Genomic DNA, 24,672 nt, shown 5'->3' on the forward strand with positions numbered 1-24,672 from the left:
CCCCCCCCCCAAAAAAAAAACAAGTGCTCATACAGCTTTATTAACAAAAATATATAAATGACTCTCAGAATATAGTAACCAAAGCAAAATTTATTCTTGCAATGTTTATTATTATTTTTTATTAAGTAGTAAGAAAAAAATATATACAAATTTACCAGGTCATCTCTGACCACAAAGTGAACGTCGTAAAAACAAAACCGAGAAAATAGCAAAATACTTTTTCAATAACATCCTACTTGAAATTTTTTTCCCCATTTTTTTTAGTAAATTGTATGTTAAAATAAATGGTGTCATTCAAAACTTCAACTCATCCAGCAACAAACAAGCCCTCAATGGAAAGCTAAAAGAGATTGTTTTTGGAAGGTAAGAATATAAAATGAAAGTGCAAAAAAAGGCCATCTCCAAGTGGTTAAATGATATGGACACCAGTTCTGTAATGAGTATACAAGATTTAGGAATCTTTCAGGCGGAAAGGCATGTGCATGGAGCTGGTACAACAGCACTCAGACCTACTGCTGGCTACTATCAAACATATGTCCTCTGTTTTCTAACATACAGGCTCCGTCATGGATTGCAATCTTCCACTAAAATCAAAACTTTTTGGGGTGAGTACCTCCATACCTATGGGTGCCACATTACAGCTCAGTACAACTTACAGTTTAAAGGGAACCTGTCACGGTGAAAATGGTACCTGATCTGCAGTCAGGATGTTATAGAGCAGGAGGAGCTGATCAGACTGATATACATTTTCGTGAGAAAAGTTTCAGTAAGACTCGCATATTTTTAATTGAAATCCCTGGGGTTTGTATGCATAGGAGTCCAGTGGGCGGTCCTATTCAGTTATTAACAATTTTCATAGTATGATTGTGCATTCAGCGACAGCAGTCAATCACTGAGGTGGACCTCCCACTGGACTCATGCACACAAATATCAGGGATTTCAATGAATAAAATACAGTTTTTACTAATTTTTTAACCGCAAACCTACAAGTGCTTCTGACTAAATTAGAATATCATCAAAAAGTTAATTTATTTCAGTTCTTCAATACAAAAAGTGAAACTCATATATTATATAGAGTCATTACAAACAGAGTGATCTATTTCAAGTGTTTATTTCTGATAATGTTGATGATTATGGCTTACAGCCAATGAAAACACAAAAGTCATTATCTCAGTAAATTAGAATACTTTATAACACCAGCTTGAAAAATGATTTTAAAATCCGAAATATTGGCCTACTGAAATGTATGTTCAGTAAATGCACTCAATACTTGGTCAGGGGTCCTTTTGCATCAATTACTGCATCAATGCGGCGTGGCATGGAGGCGATCAGCCTGTGGCAATGCTGAGGTGTTATGGAAGCCCAGGTTGCTTTGATAGCAGCCTTCAGCTCGTCTGCATTGTTGAGTCTGGTGTCTCTCATCTTCCTCTTGACAATACCCCATAGATTCTCTATGGGGTTAAGGTCAGGCGAGTTTGCTGCCAATCAAGCACAGTGATACTGTTGTTTTTAAACCAGGTATTGGTACTTTTGGCAGTGTGGACAGGGGCCAAGTCCTGCTGGAGAATGAAATTTCCATCTCCAAAAAGCTTGTCAGCAGAGGGAAGCATGAAGTGCTCTACAATTTCCTGGTAGATGGCTGCGCTGACTTTGGTCTTGATAAAACTCAGTGAACCTACACCAGCAGATGACATGGCTCCCCAAACCATCACTGATTGTGGAGACTTCACACTAGACCTCAAGCAGCTTGGATTGTGGCCTCTCCACTCTTCCTCCAGACGCTGGGACCTTGATTTCCAAATGAAAATTGGAACTCTGGGACATTGTGGAGTGTGTCAATGACTGCCTTCTGGACATCTGTCAAATCAGCAGTCTTCCCCATGATTGTGGAGCCTACTGAAACAGACTAAGGGACCTTTTTAAAAGCTTAGGAAGCCTTTGGATGTGTTTTTTTGTCAATTATTTCAATTTACTGAGATAATGACTTTTGTGTTTTCATTGGCTGCAAGCCATAATCATCAACATTAACAGAAATAAACACTTGAAATAGATCACTCTGTTTGTAATGACTCTATATAATATAGGAGTCTCACTTTATGTATTTATGTAACTGAAATAATTTAACTTTTTTATAATATTCTAATTTAGAGAGAAGCACTTTTATATATCATTCTACCCAGTTTATAACACTACCCTAAGGAGTCATTCACGTCAGTGCTTGTCGGCCATGTGCGGTCAGTGCTTTTCACTGACACATTGCATTTTATGGCGCTATTCAGGAGTCAGTTTTTCTTTTGCTGACCAGTGGTCTACTTACAGCAGAGAGTAGTCCAATTCTGATCCATTCTGCGGACTGTTAAAGTGAATGGGTCAGTAAAAAAAATACAGACAGCGCACTGATGTCATCCTAGTTGCATCTAAGTGCTGTCACTGACTGTTTGACAGGAGAAGCTTTGGAAACCTCCATCATGTTTTTTGCATATGAGAAAAGCTGATAAAACTCTGATGGTAAAATCAGACACCAATCCATTGCATGGGAGTACATTTTTTGGAGGGCATGAAAAAGAAAAAACAAAAAGGACATGTGAACTTAACCTAAGTGCGGGCCCCGGCATGTCTTATTTCACCAGTCTCAAATAAAAACATTTCACAAGAAAAACATTCGTTTTTATTTACCAATGTCCACTGTGAAGAAAAAAGTCAGTTTTGTGATCATTTTCAGATGGAATGTGAGTGGGAGCAGCAGACAATCTAACACTGCTGCGCTGTTATAAACTGATATGAAAATCATAATTTTATTACCATCATAATTTTTAATTTCTTTTGACATCTCGGATAGATGTAAATTTCCCTAAGGAATCCACTGCAGGAGTCTTGACATCTTCTATTGCTTAGTGGCATTAAAAGTCTATAACTGTTGGAATATTAATAAAAAATATACGTACGGCTGTTCTCCGCCACTCATAAATGTCTCCAGAGTTTCTAGGAGCTGGAATGTCTTTCTGCTTAAACAAGTCAAGTGTTAAAGTCTGAATGGCTGTGGCATAAGTACATAGTTAAGGCTTCTGGTGCAGGTGGTAGAAAGGAAGACAACTAGGACTTCAGCTCAAGAGTCTGTTCCAGTGATGCATAAACGTCTTGGAACTGCTCAACCCAATGACAATCAGCACAAAGAGATACAACGTCATTAAGATAGCAAACCGATGGTTTGAGAACCAAGATGGCTTCCTGGACCTGCATGAGGGAAAAGATAGAAAAAAATATTGTGAACAATGGAAAGTGTGGACATAAAACAAGGAACATGGGAGCAGCTCAGCCCTCTTCTCTTTAGCTTCAAATCCCAATGCAACCCATGGAGAGTGGCACTGTGACTTTAAGGCTATGTGCACACATTGAGTATCTTGTGTGCAGAAATTTCTGCACCATTTCTGCAGGAAAACGCAGCCTCAAAAACGTTGCGTTTTTGCCTGCGTTTTTTCAGTGCATTCAATGGGTGAAAGACGCACAGAGAATTGACAAGCTGCAGATTTTTTTCTGCACCAAATCTGCAAGTGAAAAATACTCAACGTGTGCATGACACTTCAGGTTTCTCAATCACTTTGCTGGCATCAGGTTTTGCTTGCAAATCTGCAACGTGTGCACACAGCCTAAAACAGCCCCTTTTGGATGAATCGAACTATAAACAGCCTCTTTTTGCTTTTGTTTCTCACTCTTTGCCTTCTAACAGTCTAATGTTAAATATTTTTCTGTTATAGGGGCTGTTTTGTGTTGTTTTGGATGGACGAGTCGTAATTTTCAATGGCAGAATTTATTTTACCATAAAATGTGATGTGTTGGAAAAATCATTAGTTTTTGTGTCACCATATTTTAGAGATTTTTTTTTCCATTGATGGCGCTGGGAGAGCACTTGCATTTTGCTTAGAGAGCTGTTTTATTGATAATTTTTGTTGGCATACATATGACTTCTTGATCGCTATTTATTCCATTTTTGGAGCCAAGGTGAAAAAAAAGTAGTAATTCTAGAGGTTTTTTTGATATATACAGTCCTGCTCATCGTTATTGGCACCCATTAAGTTTAAGGACATAATGTGGAATATCTCCTGAAGAAAATAAATCAAGTGAAACAGTTTTTTGTATAGAGCCCTTGTGTTAAATACAAAAGAGCAAATGATAAACAATAATTTAAAGCAAAAAACAATGGGAGGGAAAAATAGAAAAATCCTAAAGCTTGCTGTGCACGGATATAGGCAACCTATACATTAATTTAATATGAAAACAAATTTTGAGTCGCCTTTGGTAAATCACAAAAGGGATTCACCTGTGATTAATTGTCGGTTCCCATGTAACATGAATTAGCCAATGAATGATGACTTCATTGTTTTAAAAAGCCACATGATAGGCCCTGTTCCTTTGTCACAATAATGAAGACAAAGGAGCTGTCTGAGGACAACAGAACTGCTATTATTAGCAAACACAAGACTTTCAAACGGTATAAGGCCATCTCCCAAGACTTTGGTATCCCAGTTTCAACAGTGCACAATGTTATTAAGAAGTTTGCCAAGCATGTAACCATCTAGAACATCCCTGGACGTGGGAGAAAGCGGAAAATTGACAAGAGATGTCTTCGAACATTGATGCAAATGGTGGAAAAAACAACACGTCAAACATCCAAAGACCTGAAGGCCGACCTGGAACAGTCTGAGGTCATGGTTTCAAAAAGTACCTTACAAAACACCCTAAACAAGCAGAGCTTCATGGGCAAAGGTCAAGGAAGAAACCATTGCTGAAGAAAAGACATAAAAAGGAACGACTGATCCTTGTCAAAGAGTACCTTGACAAACCACAATCCTTCTGGGGAAATGTTTTGTGGACAGATGAAACAAAACTAGAGGTTTTGGCAATGTAAAGCAACAGTTTGTTTACAGCCGGCGCAATGAAGCTTATAAGGAATAGAACACCTTACCAACAGTTAAGCATGGTGGAAGATCCATAATGATGTGGAGTTGCTTTGCTGCATCTGATACTGGAGGCCTTGACAGTATCACAGCAATCATGAAATCAGAGAATTATCAAGAGATTTTAGAGTGTCCTACCCAGTGTAAGAAAACTTGGTTTGAGTCAAAGTGGGTCCTCTAGCAATACAATGACCCAAAGCACACATCCAAAAGTACACAGGAATGGTTGAAAAAGAAAAAAAATGGACTGTTTTAAAATGGCCAGCAATGAGTCCTGACCTCAATCCCATTGAAAATCTTTGGGGTGAGCTGAAATCTGCCATTGAAAAAAAGAGCCCTGCAAAAATCCAACAACTTGAACAAATTGCAAAGGAAGAGGGAAGAAAATTACAACTGAGAAGTGCAAGAAGCTTATAGATGGCTACAAGAAACGTTTGGAGGCTGTCAGCAATGCCAAAGGGTGTGCAACCAAGTATTAATTAGGGGTGCCTTTATTGCTACACATGCTGTTTATTCTGTTTTTACTTTGAAATTGCAACACGGAAGTTGAAAAACAATGTTTTATTGTTGTATTACTTTGGACCACTAATTAAAAAATCCTGAGGCTATAACTTTGGTACATTTCCATTCCATTTATTTCTGAAGATGTTGTACACTCTATGAAAAAAATGAAGGAGTGCTAATAATGGTGAGCAGCACTGTGTATATACAGTGTACAGACCAAAAGTTTGGACACACCTTCTCATTTAAAGATTTTTCTGTATTTTCATGACTATGAAAATTGTACATTCACATTGAAGGCATCAAAACTATGAATTAACACATGTGGAATTATATACTTAACAAAAAAAGTGTGAAACAACTGAAAATATGTCTTATATTCTAGGTTCTTCAAAGTAGCCACCTTTAGCTTTGATGACGGCTTAGCACACTCTTGGCATTCTCTTGATGAGCTTCAAGAGGTAGTCACCGGAAATGGTTTTCACTTCACAGGTGTGCCCAGTCAGGTTTAATAAGTGGGATTTCTTGCCTTATAAATGAGGTTGGGACCATCAGTTGTGTTGTGCAGAAGTCTGGTGAATACACAGCTGATAGTCCTACTGAATAGACTGTTAGAATTTGTATTATGGCAAGAAAAAAGCAGCTAAGTAAAGAAAAACGAGTGCCCATCATTACTTTAAGAAATGAAGGTCAGTCAGTCCGAAAAGTTGGGAAAACTTTGAAAGTGTCCCCAAGTGCAGTTGCAAAAACCATCAAGCGCTACAAAGAAACTGGTTCACATGAGGACCGCCCCAGGAAAGGAAGACCAAGAGTCACCTCTGCTTCTGAGGATGTTTATCCAAGTCACCAGCCTCAGAAATCGCAGGTTAACAGCAGCTCAGATTAGAGACCTGGTCAATGCCACACAGAGTTCTAGCAGTAGACATATCTTTTCAACATCTGTTAAGAGGAGACTTTGTGCAGCCGGCCTTCATGGTAAAATAGCTGCTAGGAAACCACTGCTAAGGACAGGCAACAAGCAGAAGAGACTTGTTTGGGCTAAAGAACACAAGGAATGGACATTAGACCAGTGGAAATCTGTGCTTTGGTCTGATGAGTCCAAATTTGAGATCACACACACAACATTTACCATACAGAATAAATAACATGATGTACTTATAGTTCAGACTTTTATGGATGCTTACTACCAATTTTTTTATATTTTTGATTGTTTAGATAAAATACTTGTAAGAAACGTGATATGCGTTGTGCTATAAGCTTAAATTTTTTCGATGGATCTTTTTTAGTCTTATTTATTTATTTTTTTTACAGCCCCACTAGGAGACATGAACAAGTGGTCGTTTAATTGCTGGCACACTATACTTCAATACGTCTGTATTGCTGTATATCGTGTACCTATACTGTGAGCCTGTACACAGAGTGTACTGTACTGTAAGCCTGTACACTGCTATGTGCGCACTTATGTAGGAGCTGAGCATCTCTTCATTGAAGTCTTTGAATGAGTCTTAATGCAGCATATTTTTGCTGCGTCGGAAATGCAGTGTCTTACAGTTCCAGCAAAGTGGATGGGATCCGTGGAAATCTCTTTCCCACTGTACTTTTTTTTTTATTCAGCGTAAACTGACATGTGGTGCATGTTTCAAATCTGCAACATGTCAATTTCTCTTGCGGGTGCGCAGAGTTTTATGTGCAGATTTTTCCCATAGACTTGCAAAAGCAGAAACCAGCCCCTCCTTCACAAGAGACATTAGTTTCGGGACGTGGCCAGTCTCTACTTTTCCTGCATGGCAGGTAATCTCCTTACAATGCGCACTGACAGTGTGCTCTCTTTCCGGTTCATCACGTCTCATCAGAGCCGGCGAGGGAGTGCATTGTCACTGTGCATTAAAAAGAATACTGCACAGCTACAAGATCCTATTGAGTATACATTGGAATTTACAACCGACACATGCTCAGTACAGAAGGGTCTAGCCCAGCCCCTGAAACAGACGTCACTCATGATGCAGCCCCTGCCCCCTGATAACGATTTTTTTAACTAACCTAGCATGGACTGGGAATTCTCAAACGAAGCATCATCAAACAAGTAGTTAGATAGTGTAGAGAGCAAATTTTTAATTAAGTTATATTAGAAAAGCAATTAGATTATTATATTAAATAGACATTTAGGATTAAATCAGTGTTAGCGTTGGACCACCCCTTTAATAGGTGCAGTAATGGTGCAGAAAATCTGCAAAATCAAAAACTAAATAAAAGCTCATCTTGAGAACATAGCCTTAAAGTTTACTCCTCATGTAAAAAATCACACAGCTGCATGACTTGTTACAGAAGCAGAGTCGTATCCAACATCTTATTGTTAAATTCCTCTGGAATTAAACAATGAAGGTTTCATGACTACAGACAGAACTCTAGAAATCATAAGGATTTGTTACATAAAGTGTATTAGAAATTTACATACAGCGGATGAATAAGTATTGAACACGTTACCAATTTTCTAAGCAAATATATTTCTAAAGTTGCTATTGACATGAAATTCTCACCAGATGTCGGTAACAACCCATCCAATCCACACAATGAAAGGAATCAAACCATAGATGTCCAGAAATTAAGTTATGAGAAATAGCACAGGGAAAAAGTATTGAACATAAGAAGAAAGAGCGGCTCAGAAAGCCATGGAAAGTCATGATACCAGCTGAAATCTATCAGTAATTAGAAAGCAATCATGCTACTTAGTGAAAAATAATATCAGCTGGCTCAACTGATGTTCTATAAAAAGGTATCTCATTACCATGAAACACCTTGTGATAGGAAAAACCAGTGAGCTGTCTCAAGACCTTCGCAACCTTATTGTTGCAAAACATACTGATGGCATAGGTTACAGAAGAATTTCTAAACTACTGAAGGTTCCAGTGAGTACAATTATGGTATTGTACTTTTTTTTGGTACTTTTCCATTATCCGGAAGCCACTGCCATCCCTGAATTAATGACTGTGTTCTGATATTTCGCTACACTATATCCCCAGCCTGTCACTCAGCATCCTAAAGCCGCTGAGAAAGAGAAGGAGGTCCCCCAGACTGCACACTTGTCACAACTAAATCTTACTGTACTGTCCTGTCCCTGGGAGCTAACCAAAGCACCAGGAAAATTCCAGCACCAACCTCCACCTATCTAATAACGCGCTGAAGAGGAGGATGAAGGAAAACGCTTAACAGAATATATAGGTGGTGCACTCACCTCCTCTGTGGCTGCTCCTGAGAATATACCAGAAGATATTTCACTCGTAATAACTCGTTATTGGTCACCACAAAGTATTTCTCTGGAACGTCTCCGCCCTCGCTGTTCCGTGCTCTGGCTCGTTTACGATCTATTTCAGATGAGTCTGAGCAGAAAGCGAAGCAAGGAAGTAAAGCTATACATCAATGGGAAGAACTCTGAACACTGAACATTTACAGAGGACTCGGCTAAAAAACAACTATTCAGAATATTCAGAAAAAAGGAACATTTTCCTGCCCTCAACTAATTTGGAAGCATGCTTCTTACTTCCCTCACCTTTTTTCTTGACTTGGCACTTAACATCAGGATGATCAATCACTTCACACATTGCGACACAGCTAAGAATTGGTCCCAATATGCTGTGAGCCCATCCATGTCCATGGGGACTGTACAGAAGAGCTAAGCTCAGGTCGCTAGATAAGTAAGTGCCTTCTCCAAATAAAGAGGTCTGCAAAAACATTAAAAAAAAATTAAGACAGAAAAAAACCATCAAGTGACAAATGTTAAATATGACTTTTACATAGTGAACAGATCATAGTCTGAAGGGGCCAAGCATGACACGGGGAACCAAAGAGGTGCACAGAGAGAATCCACTGACACAAGTCGCCCCTCTAAGCCCTGCCAAGTATAATATGGTGTCAGTTAGTTTTCAGGAGGAAATAGAAGACCTTAGAGTTATCCTTTCATTCAATAACTCGCTACCAAACTTCTATGTTAGCCACCACTCAGATCACATTAGTGATCTCATCACAGAGGGCCCAATTCATCAAAGCTTTCACGCCAGAATTCTGGCTTAAAAAAAGCTTTGAAAAGTCACAAAACTTTTTTGATTTTTGGTATTTTCACTCTAGTTCCTCGTAGCTCCGATAAAGTGGGCAGACCTGGGGCAGGATGAGGGCGCGGTGGGCTCATAACACCACAGCTTGTGGCGTTCCCTACTCCAGAAATCTCACTCCAGTATGTGACTGAAGTAAGATTTCTGCTGTGGCACATGCCACTTGTCAGACCTTCAGATTCATGAAGAGACATGCATCTCTTCATGAATCCCGAGTGTCTGACTCAAGCACGTCCCCTCATCAAGACTGGCATAAGCAACACCGATATTGATGAATTGGGTCCATAGAGTGTATGCCGGGAAAAGTTGATCACATTAGTTCACTTACAACCTAATGAAAAAATGGGAGGCAGACCTAGCACCACACTAAATTTTTGTTATATATTTGTGCCAATGTCCCCATAGATGCAAAAGAGCATGAAAAGGAATAAAGAGAGATTGGGACAACTCAAGGGCACCAAATATAGTAAATAATCAGATTTAAGAACAATAATATATAAATATATGCAAAATTGTATTATTCTCAAGACATAAAACATTAAACATTTTTGTAAAAAACATGATTAAAAAACACATAGGACAAAAAACAAAAAGAAAAAAATCACCCAAAAAGAGAAAAAGAAAAATTATAGGTAGATATATCAATAATATATTATAAAAAAATAATATATTAGAAAAGTATAAATAACTGGTTAAATCTGATTATTTACTATATTTGGTGCCCTTGAGTTGTCCCAATCTCTCTTTATTCCTTTTCATGCTCTTTCACTTACAACCTACACGCTAAGTGTACCCAAATGACTCCAGTGAATGATGGAGGACATTTTGGTCTCTGTTGAAACAGTATACCATAAAAAAATAAGGAATAACATAGAAGACTAATGTATACAGCAAAATAATGTATGCCAATAGATATTTGTCTTTTATAATAGGACCCTATGGGCGATAAAGCCTATTGTGTTGGCATACATCATAGTCCTCCATCGTTGGTATGCATCAGGAGCTTTACCCATAATATAAGTTTTGCAGAGGGCAATAGTTTTATTTGAAAAGAGCCGTATGTAACAGTCTGCACAGGGATGAATAGATGACAGCCACCTTTTGTGAAAACAGAATGGAAAACGTCTCTACACAATTGATGGCAAAGAGATTGCAAACCATTAATTACATGTTATATTTTTTTTAGAGAAAATACAAAAATCAGCAGCAGATCTACAGTGGTGGCCAAAAGTATTGGCACCCCTGCAATTCTGTCAGATAATACTCAGTTTCTTCCTGAAAATGATTGCAATCACAAATTCTTTGGTCTTATTATCTTCATTTAATTTGCTTGCAAGGAAAAAACACAAAAGAGAATGAAGCAAAAATCAAATCATTGATCATTTCACACAAAACTCCAAAAATGGGCCAGACAAAAGTATTGGCACCCTCAGCCTAATACTTGGTTGCACAACCTTTAGCCAAAATAACTGCGAATAACCGCTTCCGGTAACCATCAATGAGTTTCTTACAATGCTCTGCTGGAATTGTAGACCATTCTTCTTTGGTAAACTGCTCCAGGTCCCTGATATTTGAAGGGTGCCTTCTCCAAACTGCCATTTTGAGATCTCTCCACAGGTGTTCTATGGGATTCAGGTCTGGCCTCATTGCTGGCCACCTTAGAAGTCTCCAGTGCTTTCTCTCAAACCATTTTATAGTGCTTTTGGAAGTGTGTTTTGGGTCATTGTCTTGCTGGAAGACCCATGACCTCTGAGGGAGACCCAGCTTTCCCACACTGGGCCCTACATTATGCTGCAAAATTTGTTGGTAGTCTTCAGACTTCATAATGCCATGCACACGGTCAAGCAGTCCAGTGCCAGAGGCAGCAAAGCAACCCCAAAACATCAGGGAACCTCCGCCATGTTTGACTGTAGGGACCGTGTTCTTTTCTTTGAAAGCCCCTTTTTATTTCCTGTACACTCTACGTTGATGCTTTTTCCCAAAAAGCTCTACTTTTGTCTCATCTGACCAGAGAACATTCTTCCAAAACGTTTTAGCCTTTCTCAGGTAAGTTTTGACAAACTCCAGCCTGGCTTTTTTATGTCTTGGGGTAAGAAGTGGGGTCTTCCTGGGTATCCTACCATACAGTCCCTTTTCATTCAGACGCCGACGGATAGTACGGGTTGACACTGTTGTACCCTTGGACTGCAGGGCAGCTTGAACTTGTTTGGATGTTAGTCGAGGTTCTTTATCCACCATCCGCACAATCTTGCGTTGAAATCTCTCGTCAATTTTTCTTTTCTGTCCACATCTAGGGAGGTTAGCCACAGTGCCATGGGCTTTAAACTTCTTGATGACACTGCACACGGAAGACACAGGAACATTCAGGTCTTTGGAGATGGACTTGTAGCCTTGAGATTGCTCATGCTTCCTCACAATTTGGTTTCTCAAGTCCTCAGACAGTTCTTTGGTCTTCTTTCTTTTCTCCATGCTCAATGTGGTACACACAAGGACACAGGACAGAGGTTGAGTCAACTTTAATCCATGTTAACTGGCTGAAAGTGTGATTTAGTTATTGCCAACACCTGTTAGGTGCCACAGGTAAGTTACAGGTGCTGTTAATTACACGAGTTAGAGAAGCATCACATGATTTTTCAAACAGTGCCAATACTTTTGTCCACCCCCTTTTTTTAGGTTTGGTGTGGAATTATATCCAATTTGGCTTTAGGACAATTCTTTTTGTGTTTTTTCACTGAAGACAAATTAAATGAAGATAATAATACCAAAGAATTTGTGAGGGCAATCATTTTCAGGAAGAAACTGAGCATTATCTGACAGAATTGCAGGGGTGCCAATACTTTTGGCCACCACTGTACATACAAAGATCTAGAGTACAGTGATAAATAGTCTGGAGAAGCATATTCTCCAAAAAATAATTATTTTATGAAATATTATACTTTAGAACAATTTCAAGACTACAAGTTACAAAAATGTGCGATCTCCGCATCATATCTGCTACTATGTCCCACCTTGTTCAGATGGCAGTGCAAGCCATTGTGCAGTATGGAATGGAAGTTCTCCAGACGGCTGCCGTGCAGAGCATACATCACCTCCTTCTCGCCACGGGTCTCCTGGAATTTGGCGTTCAGCTTTTCGCAATACTCTACTTCAAACAGGAAGTCGGGAGTTGGAAGACCAAGACAGGGAGAGCCTGGCAGGGCCTGGATGTCCTCAAACTAAAACAGAAAGGGAAGGACAGCCTTAACACGAGGCTGAAGAAGGACGCCAATATGGGTAATACAGACATTAAGGATCAATTCACAAGCGTCACATCTGTTAGAACATTTCCACGACTGTTCCATTCATCTGTGTAAAGCTTGCAGAAATCCTTGCACACGCTGCAGAAACAACCCTATTCACATGTATGGAATGGATTTTGCAGAGAACTTTGAATGTATCGTTATTGGGGTTAGTACAGATTGAATTAATCAATAATAAGAAATAAACTATGAAAACATTAAAAGAAACAACATGATGACCTGAAGTTTCAAACAACCAAATCTAATGAGTAACGGAAGCTAATAAAGACTGAAGAAAAAAATAGCTATCGGAAGATCTTAGTCTGTGGCTTTATGTATTAAAATACCTTGGTAAAAAAGAGGCCATAGCCACCATTCAGTTTAATAGCTATTCTTCCAACTAACTGTGACAGCAAAACCCAATAAACAAAGGAAATACCAAAAAGTACAATAAATAGGTGCTGATCTAGGGCTGATTCAGGAGTTATAGAGAAAAAGATGTGTGCACATATCCTTAGGATGCTGACAACGTTAGAATTACAAAAATGTATTAAAAACAGAGAAATTGTGTATAAAATAACAGTTTTATTAGAGTAAAAAGAACATGAACACCATGATAGTAATTAAGAATGACACATTACAGACAGCAGGACACTCCCTGATGAAGCACTAGCGAAACGGCGTTGGAGTGGTGTGAGTGGGTTGTGGTATGTCCTATTTCTAGTATTTTTCAGCATATTACATCAACATTGCTGTATATTTGCTATTATTGGTAATACTATTATATTGTCTTTGTAATGCTGATCTGTCATTATGTCTGACACCAATGTTATAGATATATTTGTCCTGCTGTCTGTAATGTGTCATTCTTAATTATTATCATGGTACATTTACCTTAATATAAATACTCTCTAGTAGTTCCATCCCTATCTGCATTATAATACTTATCATGTATATAGTCACTGTACTTTTGATATTCAGATGTTACTTCACTTAGTTTTGGGTCACTGCTTCTCATTTATGACATCATATTGACAGGGGATATTTTATTTTTTGGACATACCCATCCCCCTCTCATGCAGTTTTGTGTTTTAAATGTCCTTGTGTTCATGTTGTCTTTATATGAGGTTGATTATCTAATAAAATTGTTCTTTTATACACAATTGCTCTTTTTTAAATACATTGCGCACATGTCTTTTTCTCTATGACCCCTGAATCAGACCTAAATAAATGCTATTGAGAATGGACATATGCATTTCTATGTAAACACAACTCGCTGTTCACATCTTCAGTCTTTTGAGCGTCTTTTAACCGCTTCAGGTTTCCAAAGCCATGAATCAGTTAAGAGGAGTGACCTGACCATTATTCAGGCGGCTCCGCTATGGAGCGGTTCAGTATTTTATACACACAAGAAAGAAAAAAAATATTCTGCCACAAAAAAACAGCGAGTGACGCCGTAAAAGAAGTTTGATGGAAAAACAACCAGAGCGTTCTCCTGAATCGTCTTCTGATTGTAAAACTCGGCGAGTATACAGGCATCTACAAGACGCTGCGCCCTCATACTCTACATGGCTCTTTTGGCTTCAAGTCTAGTGAATAGATAATGATACGCAACAATTCATCGGTGGATGCCACTGTATGGGCACGTCGTCCTTGTGCAATCTGTACTATTCCATAACACAGGAAAAAAGGTTTACCGATGTATACTAGCATAGCGGTAAGGGGACTCTTATGGCCTCTGTCGGATTATTGGGGATCTATAGGCACATTAAACATAAACAAACATGGCAAAATGCAATGAGAAAGGGGCCCTGCACAGATATACTTTACAGACATTAAAGGGAGTCTGGCACCCCCAAAATGGCATTTAAACTGCCTAAACATTTATATAGGGCACCTAGCCCCTATTTAAATATTATTAGGCAAATATAGCTTAACTCAAGACCTAGAAATGACACATACAAAAAGTATCATATAGTACATGTAAAGATCCTCCAAATTACAGAGGTAAGATAGGAATAAACCAATCTCCAAGATCCTATCCCAATATGTAGTAGGTTTAATAATAATAATATTAGCAAATATCTCCAATTAGAAATGTAGTATAGTTTTTCTGATTTGCTATGTCTCTTTCCTCATGTGCAGGACATTGCAGGACCTTAGGTATCCATGGTTATGACCACTAGCAACTAGCTATCACTATATCAGTGGCCGTAACCATTGATACCTAAGGTCCTGTAATGACTGCACGTGAGGAAAGAGACATAGCGAATCAGAAAAACTATACTACATTTCTAATTGGAGGTATTTGCTAATATCATCATTATTATTACACCTATTATATATTGGGATAGGATATTGGAGATGGGAATACCCCTTTAAGTCAAGTCAATATTATTTCCATTAAAAAACATTCCATTAATCTGGCAGCCGATGATGGTCCTGAGGAAGCCCGCTATGGAAATTTTACTGTATCATTCCTATCATTTGAAATAGGTAACGTCAGTGGCGCTAAGATACAGAAGGATACAAGATTTGATCACACAATATAACTGGTTGAATAATGAATGACACTAGTCCATCCTGCACAGTCCTATAAATTTCCTAATCTTATAGCATTTTACATAACGATGTTGACTATGTGTCTGATTAAAGGTCCGATCCCTTTCAAAGAGCCAGCATCATGCATTCAGCTGATCACCCGGGGCCTGCTCCCAGCACATGGCTGATTTTGGTGTGAGAAGCCATGCCCATCCAGACATTTACACAGTATGTAGTATTGCAAGGAGGATATCCAGATGACTGGTAGTAACAGCATGGCTCCAACCCTCCAGAATGGGAACAGTCTGGTTCATAGGGCATGTGGACTGTGGCTGTCTTCATGAGACAACCCTTAAAAGAAGGGCAGCAGAACTTTCCAAACAACTTTACCTTTTCCTTTTTAAGGCATCTGATGGTGAATAGCTTCTCCGATAGAATCCAGCTCAGCAGATTGATAAGTTTGGTGTCTAACTTTGACTTGTTTTGGATGAATTCCCGAAGACTGGGAAAGATGTTTGTGTCGGCGAGCTACCAAAAACAAAAGACAGACCTCAAGTAAATGCCAAATACAACATATATATATATACTCAAAGGGAACTTGTCATCTTGAAAATGTTATCGGATCTGCAGGCAGGGCGTTATAGAGAAGGAGGAGCGGATTTTTGTAGAAAAAGTTTCAGCAAAACATGTATTTTATTCATGGAAATCCCCGGTGTTTGTATGTATGAGTCCTGTGGGCAGCCCTACTAGTGATTGACAGTCTTCACTGTATGATAGTGATTGACAGCTATATATGCATGCACAATCATACAGTGAAGACTGTCAATCACTAGTAGGGCCGCCCACTAGACTCATATACATACAAACACCAGGGATTTCAATGAATAAAATACAAATTATTCTGAATCTTTTCCAACAAACCTATTTACCATTCTCTATACTTGTCTGTCCACAGATCGGACTGCATGTACAAGGTGACAAGTTCCTTTTAATGACACATTTTTTTTGTAATGCTAAATACAGCTAAAGCTTCCGAAAACAAAGCTTTAGCATTGGGGCTTTTGCTCTCTCATTTGAGCTCTTCACATACTCTGATGAAAAAAAGCCTGAATTTCCCATTGTAGTTACCATATTATTTGGACTATAAGACGCACCTTTTAGCAAGAAAAAAATCTTGCTAAAAAGTGTGTGCTGTACGGGTGAGGAGGGAATAGACTATGGGAGGGGTACTGCCTGCAGCTGTGGAGGGGAGCTATGACTTTCATAGACAAGCTGTAAAGAAGCAGGGACAGATAACAGGGGAGTCAGCCAGGAAGAGCAAGACAGCATGGCATTACAAACCCGCACACACATCAGGCTTGGTCAGGGGGTGCAGTTTGCATTACAAGCAAGGCAATCCACACCCCATAATCTGTGCCTGTGTGAAGGGGAGGTTATCAGGGGGCTGGCTTGTATCAGAAACCAATAGCAAGCCCCCTGATCAGTGACATAGCGTCCCAGAAGGGAGGGGAGTACTAGGGAGCTGCATCTCCATCACAGTGAATAGTATTAAACAGCACATACTGGGGCAATTGAAAACACCATTATGGATGTAAGACTATAGTTTATGAGGTTAAGTTAATATTAAAACATTATCCACGAAGCATCGTATTTTTCGGACTATAGGTCACACCTTACTATAACACGCGGCAATAGGTTTAGACAGAAAATAAGAAAAACACATTTCCTACTGATTAAAACTATCACTGGCGGCATAAAGAAGTGGAGGGGTCAATATGACATGTTCCCTTTACGACTTTGGATGCATCAGTACATCCAAGGTCGTATCCCTGCATTCCATGCGGGCTGCAGCGCTGAGCCCACGTTTTCGGGCACATGGCAGCTGATCTGATCAGCAGACTTGTGCCCCTAACAGCTGCGAGTGGCATTGAGATCCGCCCGCTGCTGTTAACATGTTACACGCCACTTTCAAACTCTGACAGCGGCATTTAACATGCACACGCCGGATGCGTCTCACTAATCTCTCCCATTTGCGCCTGTGTCACATGATCACAGGTCGCCGATGGGTTGGCATAACAACCCGGGGTCTGCAGGAGACCCCTGCGGTTGTCATTGCCAGGATGCTATGAGGACTGCCCAGCGGTCAGCGCTCATAGCAAGTAAGCATTTTTGCTACTGTATGTAGCACAGGCAATAGGATGATCACAGCTTCTAGTCTCCCATGGAGACTATTAAAGCCAGTGAAAAGTAAAAAAAAAAATTAAAAATATAAAAAAAATATAAAAGTTCAAATCACCCCCCTTTCGCCCCATTCAAGATAAAATAATACAAAAAAATCAGATATACACATATTTGGTATCGCCGTGTTCAGAATCGCCGGATCTGTCAATATATAAAAAGAATTAATCCGATCGGTAAATGACATAACGAGAAAAAAAATCAAAACACCTGAATTACGCTTTTTTTTTTACGCAACATTGCAATAAAATGCAATAACAGGTGATTTATGCAATTTCACCGCACTTTTAATTTTTTTCCAGCTTTCCAGTACATGATATGGTAAAACCTATGGTGTCGTTCAAAAGTACAACTTGTCCCGCAAAAAACAAGCCCCCGTACGGCCATATTGATCAAAAAATAAAAAAGTTATGGCTCTGGGAAAACAGGGAGCAAAAAACTAAAACGGCAACCGTTGTTTAAATTTGGCGCCAATCTCGCTGATTGGTCGCGTCTGGCGTCCGCGACCAATCAGCAGAGCGTTGTTTAAATTTGGCGCCAATCTCGCTGATTGGTCGCGGCTGGCGTCCGCGACCAATCAGCAGAGCCATGTTTAAATTTGGGGCCAATCTCGCTGATTGGTCGCGGCTGGCGGTCGCGACCAATCAGCAGAGCGTTGTTTAAATTTGGCGCCAAGCTCGCTGATTGGTCGCGGCTGGCGTCCGCGACCAATCAGCACAGCAGTGTTTAAATGTGGCGTCAACATCGGTGATTGGTCGCGGCCGCTATTTAAATGTGGCGCCCAAATCGGTGATTGGTCGCGGGCAGCGGCCGCGACCAATCAGCACAGCGGTGTTTAAATTTTGCGCCAAGATCACTGATTGGTCGAGTGCGGAGACCGCGACCAATCAGCGAATCGTATTGGTGAGGACTGGGGAGCGGCGCTGCCTGTGCGGCTACTTCCGCTGCGAGAACCCGGGACATGAGCGGGCGCTCACAGCAGAAGTATCCCGACCCGTAGCGCCGCTCCCCGGTCCTCCCTTGACACCCTAGCCGCATGGATGTCAGCGCCGCTGCCTGTGCGGCTACATCTGCTGCGAGAACCCGGGACATGAGTGGGCGCTCGCAGCAGAAGTATCCCGACCCGCAGCGCCGCTCCCCGGTCCTCCCTTGACACCCTAGCCGCAGGGAGGTAGATGAGCGCCTCGCGCCGGTCATCTCCCAGCTGCATTGCCGCTGAGCTCCGTCCTGCAGATGAGCCACTAACGGCCGCCATCTTTTTTCAGAAAACCCGCGGCGCTGATTGGCCGCTGCCGGACCAATGAGCGACGCGGGATTTCCTGGACAGAAAGACAGACAGAAAGACAGATGGGATAAGACGCCCAAATCGGTGATTGGTCGCGGGCAGCGTCCGCGACCAATCAGCACAGCGGTGTTTAAATGTTGCGCCAAGATCGGTGATTGGTCGCGGACGCTATTTAAATGTGGCGCTCAAATCGCTGATTGGTCGCGGGCAGGGTCCGCGACCAATCAGCACAGCGGTGTTTAAATGTGGCGCCAAGATCGGTGATTGGTCGCAGCTGATATTTAAATGTGACGCCCAAATGGGTGATTGGTCGCGGGCAGGGTCCGCGACCAATCAGCACAGCGGTGTTTAAATGTGGCGCCAAGATTGGTGATTGGTTGCAGCTGATATTTAAATGTGGCGCCCAAATGGGTGATTGGTCGCGATTTTGAACACAAATGTCCGGACCTTAGTATCACCATGGGGCTACTGTCGGGAGATCAGCGGCTAGGGTGTCAAGGGAGGACCGGGGAGCGGCGCTGCGGGTCGGGATACTTCTGCTGCGAGCAGTCGCTCATGTCCCGGCTTCTCGCAGCTGAAGTAGCCGCACAGGCAGCGGCGGTCCCCGGTCTTCACCAATACGATTCCGCTCCCTGGTCCTCACCAATACGATTCGCTGATTGATCGCGGTCTCCGCACCCGACCAATCAGTGATCTTGGCGCAAAATTTAAACACCGCTGTGCTGATTGGTCGCGGCCGCTGCCCGCGACCAATCACCGATTTGGGCGCCACATTTAAATAGCGGCCGCGACCAATCACCGATGTTGACGCCACATTTAAACACTGCTGTGCTGATTGGTCGCGGACGCCAGCCGCGACCAATCAGCGAGCTTGGCCCCAAATTTAAAAAACGCTCTGCTGATTGGTCGCGGACGCCAGACGCAACCAATCAGCGAGATTGGCGCCAAATTTAAACAACGCTCTGCTGATTTGTCACGACCGCCAGCCGCAACCAATCAGCGATTTTAGCGCAAAATTTAAACAACGCTCTGCTGATTGGTCGCGGCTGGCAGCCGCGAACAATCAGCGAGATTGGCGCCAAATCTAAACAACGCTGTGCTGATTGGTTGCGGCTGCCGGCCGCGACCAATCAGCATTATTGGCGCCAAATTTAAACACCGCTCTGCTGATTAGTCGCAACCACCGGCCGTGACCAATCAGCGATATTGGCGCCAAATTTAAACACCGCTTCGCTGATTGGTCGCGGTGGCCGGCCGCGACCAATCAGCGATATTGCCGCCAAATTTAAACACCGCTCTGCTGATTGGTCGCGGTTACCGGTCACGAATAATCAGCATTATTGGCGCCACATTTAAACACCGCTCTGCTGATTGGTCGCGGCCGTGACCAATCACCATTATTGGCGCCAAATTTAAATACCGCTCTGCTGATTGGTTGCGGCCGGCGGTCGCGACCAATCAGCAGAGCGGTATTTAAATTTGGCGCCAATAATGGTGATTGGTCACGGCCGCGACCAATCAGCATTATTGGCGCCAAATTTAAACACGCTCTGCTAATTGCGCCCGGTCGGCAGCATACATATTCTAGAATACCCGATGCGTTAGAATCGGGCCACCATCTAGTATATATATATATATATATATATATATATATATATATATATATATATATATATATATATATATATATATATATATATATATATATATATATATATATACCGTACAGACCAAAAGTTTGGACACACCTTCTCATTTAAAGATTTTTCTGCATTTTCATGACTATGAAAATTGTACATTCACACTGAAGGCATCAAAACTATAAATTAACACATATGAAACAACTGAAAACATGTCTTATATTCTAGGTTCTTCAAAGTAGCCACCATTTGCTTTGATGACTGCTTTGCACACTCTTGGCATTCTCTTGATGAGCTTCAAGAGGTAGTCACCGGAAATGGTCTTCCAACAAGCTTGAAGGAGTTCCCAGAGATGCTTAGCACTTGTTGGCCCTTTTGCCTTCACTCTGCGGTCCAGCTCACCCCAAACCATCTCGATTGGGTTCAGGTCTGGTGACTGTGGAGGCCAGGTCATCTGGCGTAGCACCCCATCACTCTCCTTCTTGGTCAAATAGCCCTTACACAGCCTGGAGGTTTGTTTGGGGTCATTGTCCTGTTGAAAAATAAATGATGGTCCAACTAAATGCAAACCGGATGGAATAGCATGCCGCTTCAAGATGCTGTGGATGCCATGCTGGTTCAGTATGCCTTCAATTTTGAATAAGTCCCCAACAGTGTCACCAGCAAAGCACCCCAACACCATCACACCTCCTCCTCCATGCTTCACGGTGGGAACCAGGCATGTAGAGTCCATCCGTTCACCTTTTCTGCGTTGCACAAAGACATGGTGGTTGGAACCAAAGATCTCAAATTTGGACTCATCAGACCAAAGCACAGATTTCCACTGGTCTAATGTCCATTCCTTGTGTTCTTTAGCCCAAATAAGTCTCTTCTGCTTGTTGCCTGTCCTTAGCAGTGGTTTCCTAGCAGCTATTTTACCATGAAGGCCTGCTGCACAAAGTCTCCTCTTAACAGTTGTTGAAGAGATGTGTCTGCTGCTAGAACTCTGTGTGGCATTGACCTGGTCTCTAATCTGAGCTGATGTTAACCTGCGATTTCTGAGGCTGATGACTCGGATAAACTTATCCTCAGAAGCAGAGGTGACTCTTGGTCTTCCTTTCCTGGGGCGGTCCTCATGTGAGCCAGTTTCTTTGTAGCGCTTGATGGTTTTTGCAACTGCACTTGGGGACACTTTCAAAGTTTTCCCAATTTTTCGCACTGACTGACCTTCATTTCTTAAAGTAATGATGGCCACTCGTTTTTCTTTACTTAGCTGCTTTTTTCTTGCCATAATACAAATTCTAACAGTCTATTCAGTAGGACTATCAGCTGTGTATCCACCAGACTTCTGCACAACACAACTGATGGTCCCAACCCCATTTATAAGGCAAGAAATCCCATGTATTAAACCTGACAGGGCACACCTGTGAAGTGAAAACCATTTCCGGTGACTACCTCTTGAAGCTCATCAAGAGAATGCCAAGAGTGTGCAAAGCAGTCAGCAAAGCAAAAGGTGGCTACTTTGAAGAACCTAGAATATAAGACATATTTTCAGTTGTTTCACACTTTTTTTGTTAAGTATATAATTCCACATGTGTTAATTCATAGTTTTGATGCCTTCAGTGTGAATGTACAATTTTCATAGCCATGAAAATACAGAAAAATCTTTAAATGAGAAGGTGTGTCCAAACTTTTGGTCTGTACTGTATATACACTGCTCAAAAAAATAAAGGGAACACTTAAACAACAGAATATAACTCCAAGTAAATCAAACTTCTGTGAAATCAAACTGTCCACTTAGGAAGCAACACTGATTGACAATCAATTTCACATGCTGTTGTGCAAATGGAATAGACAATAGATGGAAATTATTGACAATTATCCAAACACCCTCAATAAAGGAGTGGTTCTGCAGGTGGGGACCACAGACCACATCTCAGTACCAATGCTTTCTGGCTGATGTTTTGGTCACTTTTGAATGTTGGTTGTGCTTTCACACTCGTGGTAGCATGAGACGGACTCTACAACCCACAGAAGTTGCTCAGGTAGTGCAGCTCATCCAGGATGGAACATCAATGCGAGCTGTGGCAAGAAGGTTTGTGTGTCTGTCAGCGTAGAGTGTCCAGAGGCTGGAGGCGCTACCAGGAGACAGGCCAGTACACCAGGAGACGTGGAGGGGGCAGTAGGAGGGCAACAACCCAGCAGCAGGACCGCTACCTCCGCCTTTGTGCAAGGAGGAACAGGAGGAGCACTGCCAGAGCCCTGCAAAATGACCTCCAGCAGGCCACAAATGTGCATATGTCTGCACAAACGGTTAGAAACCGACTCCATGAGGGTGGTATGAGGGCCCGACGTCCACAGATGGGGCTGTGCTCACAGCCCAACACCGTGCTGGATGCTTGGCATTTGCCACAGAACACCAGGATTGGCAAAGTCGCCACTGGCGCCCTGTGCACTTCACAGATGAAAGCAGGTTCACACTGAGCACATGTGACAGATGTGACAGAGTCTGGAGATGCCGTGGAGAGCAATCTGCTGACTGCAACATCCTTCAGCATGACCGGTTTGGCAGTGGGTCAGTAATGGTGTGGGTGGCATTTCTTTGGAGGGCCGCACAGCCCTCCATGTGCTCGCCAGAGGTAGCCTGACTGCCATTAGGTACCGAGATGAGATCCTCAGACCCCTTGTGAGACCATATGCTGGTGCGGTTGGCCCTGGGTTCCTCCTAATGCAGGACAATGCCAGACCTCATGTGGCTGAAGTGTGTCAGTAGTTCCTGCAAGATGAAGGCATTGAAGCTATGGACTGGTCCGCCCGTTCCCCAGACCTGAATCCGATTGAGCACATCTGGGACATCATGTCTCGCTCCATCCACCAACGTCACATTGCACCACAGGCTGTCCAGGAGTTGGCGGATGCTTTAGTCCAGGTCTGGGAGGAGATCCCACAGGAGACCATCCGCAACCTCATCAGGAGCATGCCCAGGCGTTGTAGGGAGGTCATACAGGCACGTGGAGGGCACACACAATACGGAGCCTCATTTTGACTTGTTTTAAGGACATTACATCAAAGTTGGATCACCCTGTAGCGTCTTTTTACACTTTAATCTTGGGGGTGACTCCAAATCCAGGCCTCCATTGGTTAATAAATTTGATTTCCATTGATGATTTTTGTGTGATTTTGTTGTCAGCACATTCAACTTTGTACAGAACAAAGTATTCAATGAGAATATTTCATTCATTCAGATCTAGGATGTGTTATTTCAGTGTTCCCTTTATTTTTTTGAGCAGTGTACTTAGTTACTTCTGTATTACTGCAGTAGAGCTGTACATCACTAAGGTTTCTACCCCTTGTATAAAATGTATGGGTGAGTGTATCCTTTGATTTAACAATACTTTTTATAAATGATAAACCTCTTTCATTTATTATCCTGTACTTGAAATTCGGATGAGTCTGCCACTATCAGCCCTCACAGTAGTGATGATTTCCATTATAGTAATATACGGAGAAGTAGACACTCAGCTTTCCCTCGTTAGAGAAATTAACAGGATGATGTTCGGCCAATTAAACAAATCCTGGTCTGCGGGCAGCTGGCTGCGGAATTTCCAACTCAGGAGGAATCTTTATTTTTTTGAGCAGTGTGTATAGATATAGATATATATCTAGATAGATAGATGTAGAGCTACATCTATATATATACACATACATAACACCCCCTGACGAAGCTTGATGCAAAACGCACATCGGGTGAATTTTCTTTGATAGGTGCCACTGTGCATTATTATCATTATGTGCACTTTCATGTGATATCACCCTCTCCGTGTTTTCTGTATAACTTACTTAAGGGCCAGAACTTATACAGCACTGGCTATTTTGGATTGCACCTTTTGAGCATCCGTCCTAAATACTGTGATTGCACATAATATAACTCTGTATTAATTTGTAGTATTTACACCTTTAACATTTTGAGTCTGACTTTTGTATGTCTATTTTTATACTTGTAATTATTTTGCTATCCAATAAAGAATATGTTTTTATTGATTTTAAGCTATTTTTTATTTTAATTGATTTTATAAAAACAAAAGGAATCATTTTAACTAGTATTTAAAACCATGATATACTGCAGGTGTACTTGTACATACTGAAGTT

The 24,672-nt window shown here is 41.5% G+C and overlaps 1 protein-coding gene across 1 annotated transcript in view; it reads right to left on the bottom strand.

The window, feature by feature from the left end:
- Positions 1-1,114: 1,114 nt before the first annotated feature.
- PARP16 (poly(ADP-ribose) polymerase family member 16) overlaps positions 1,115-24,672 on the bottom strand; it is a 31,733-nt gene continuing 8,175 nt past the window's right edge. Inside the window, exons 3-7 of the mRNA XM_073653417.1 lie at positions 15,772-15,909; positions 12,571-12,777; positions 9,004-9,175; positions 8,689-8,833; positions 1,115-3,234 (exon numbers count right to left, since the gene is read on the bottom strand). Coding sequence (XP_073509518.1) covers positions 3,102-3,234; positions 8,689-8,833; positions 9,004-9,175; positions 12,571-12,777; positions 15,772-15,909 — 795 coding nt within the window. The 3' untranslated portion in view covers positions 1,115-3,101. The remainder of the gene's footprint in view (positions 3,235-8,688; positions 8,834-9,003; positions 9,176-12,570; positions 12,778-15,771; positions 15,910-24,672) is intronic.

This window comes from Phyllobates terribilis, unplaced genomic scaffold (genome assembly GCF_046119375.1).
Source record: "Phyllobates terribilis strain yellow unplaced genomic scaffold, ASM4611937v1 Scaffold_11__3_contigs__length_659146591, whole genome shotgun sequence".
Classification (NCBI taxonomy): Eukaryota; Metazoa; Chordata; class Amphibia; order Anura; family Dendrobatidae; genus Phyllobates; species Phyllobates terribilis.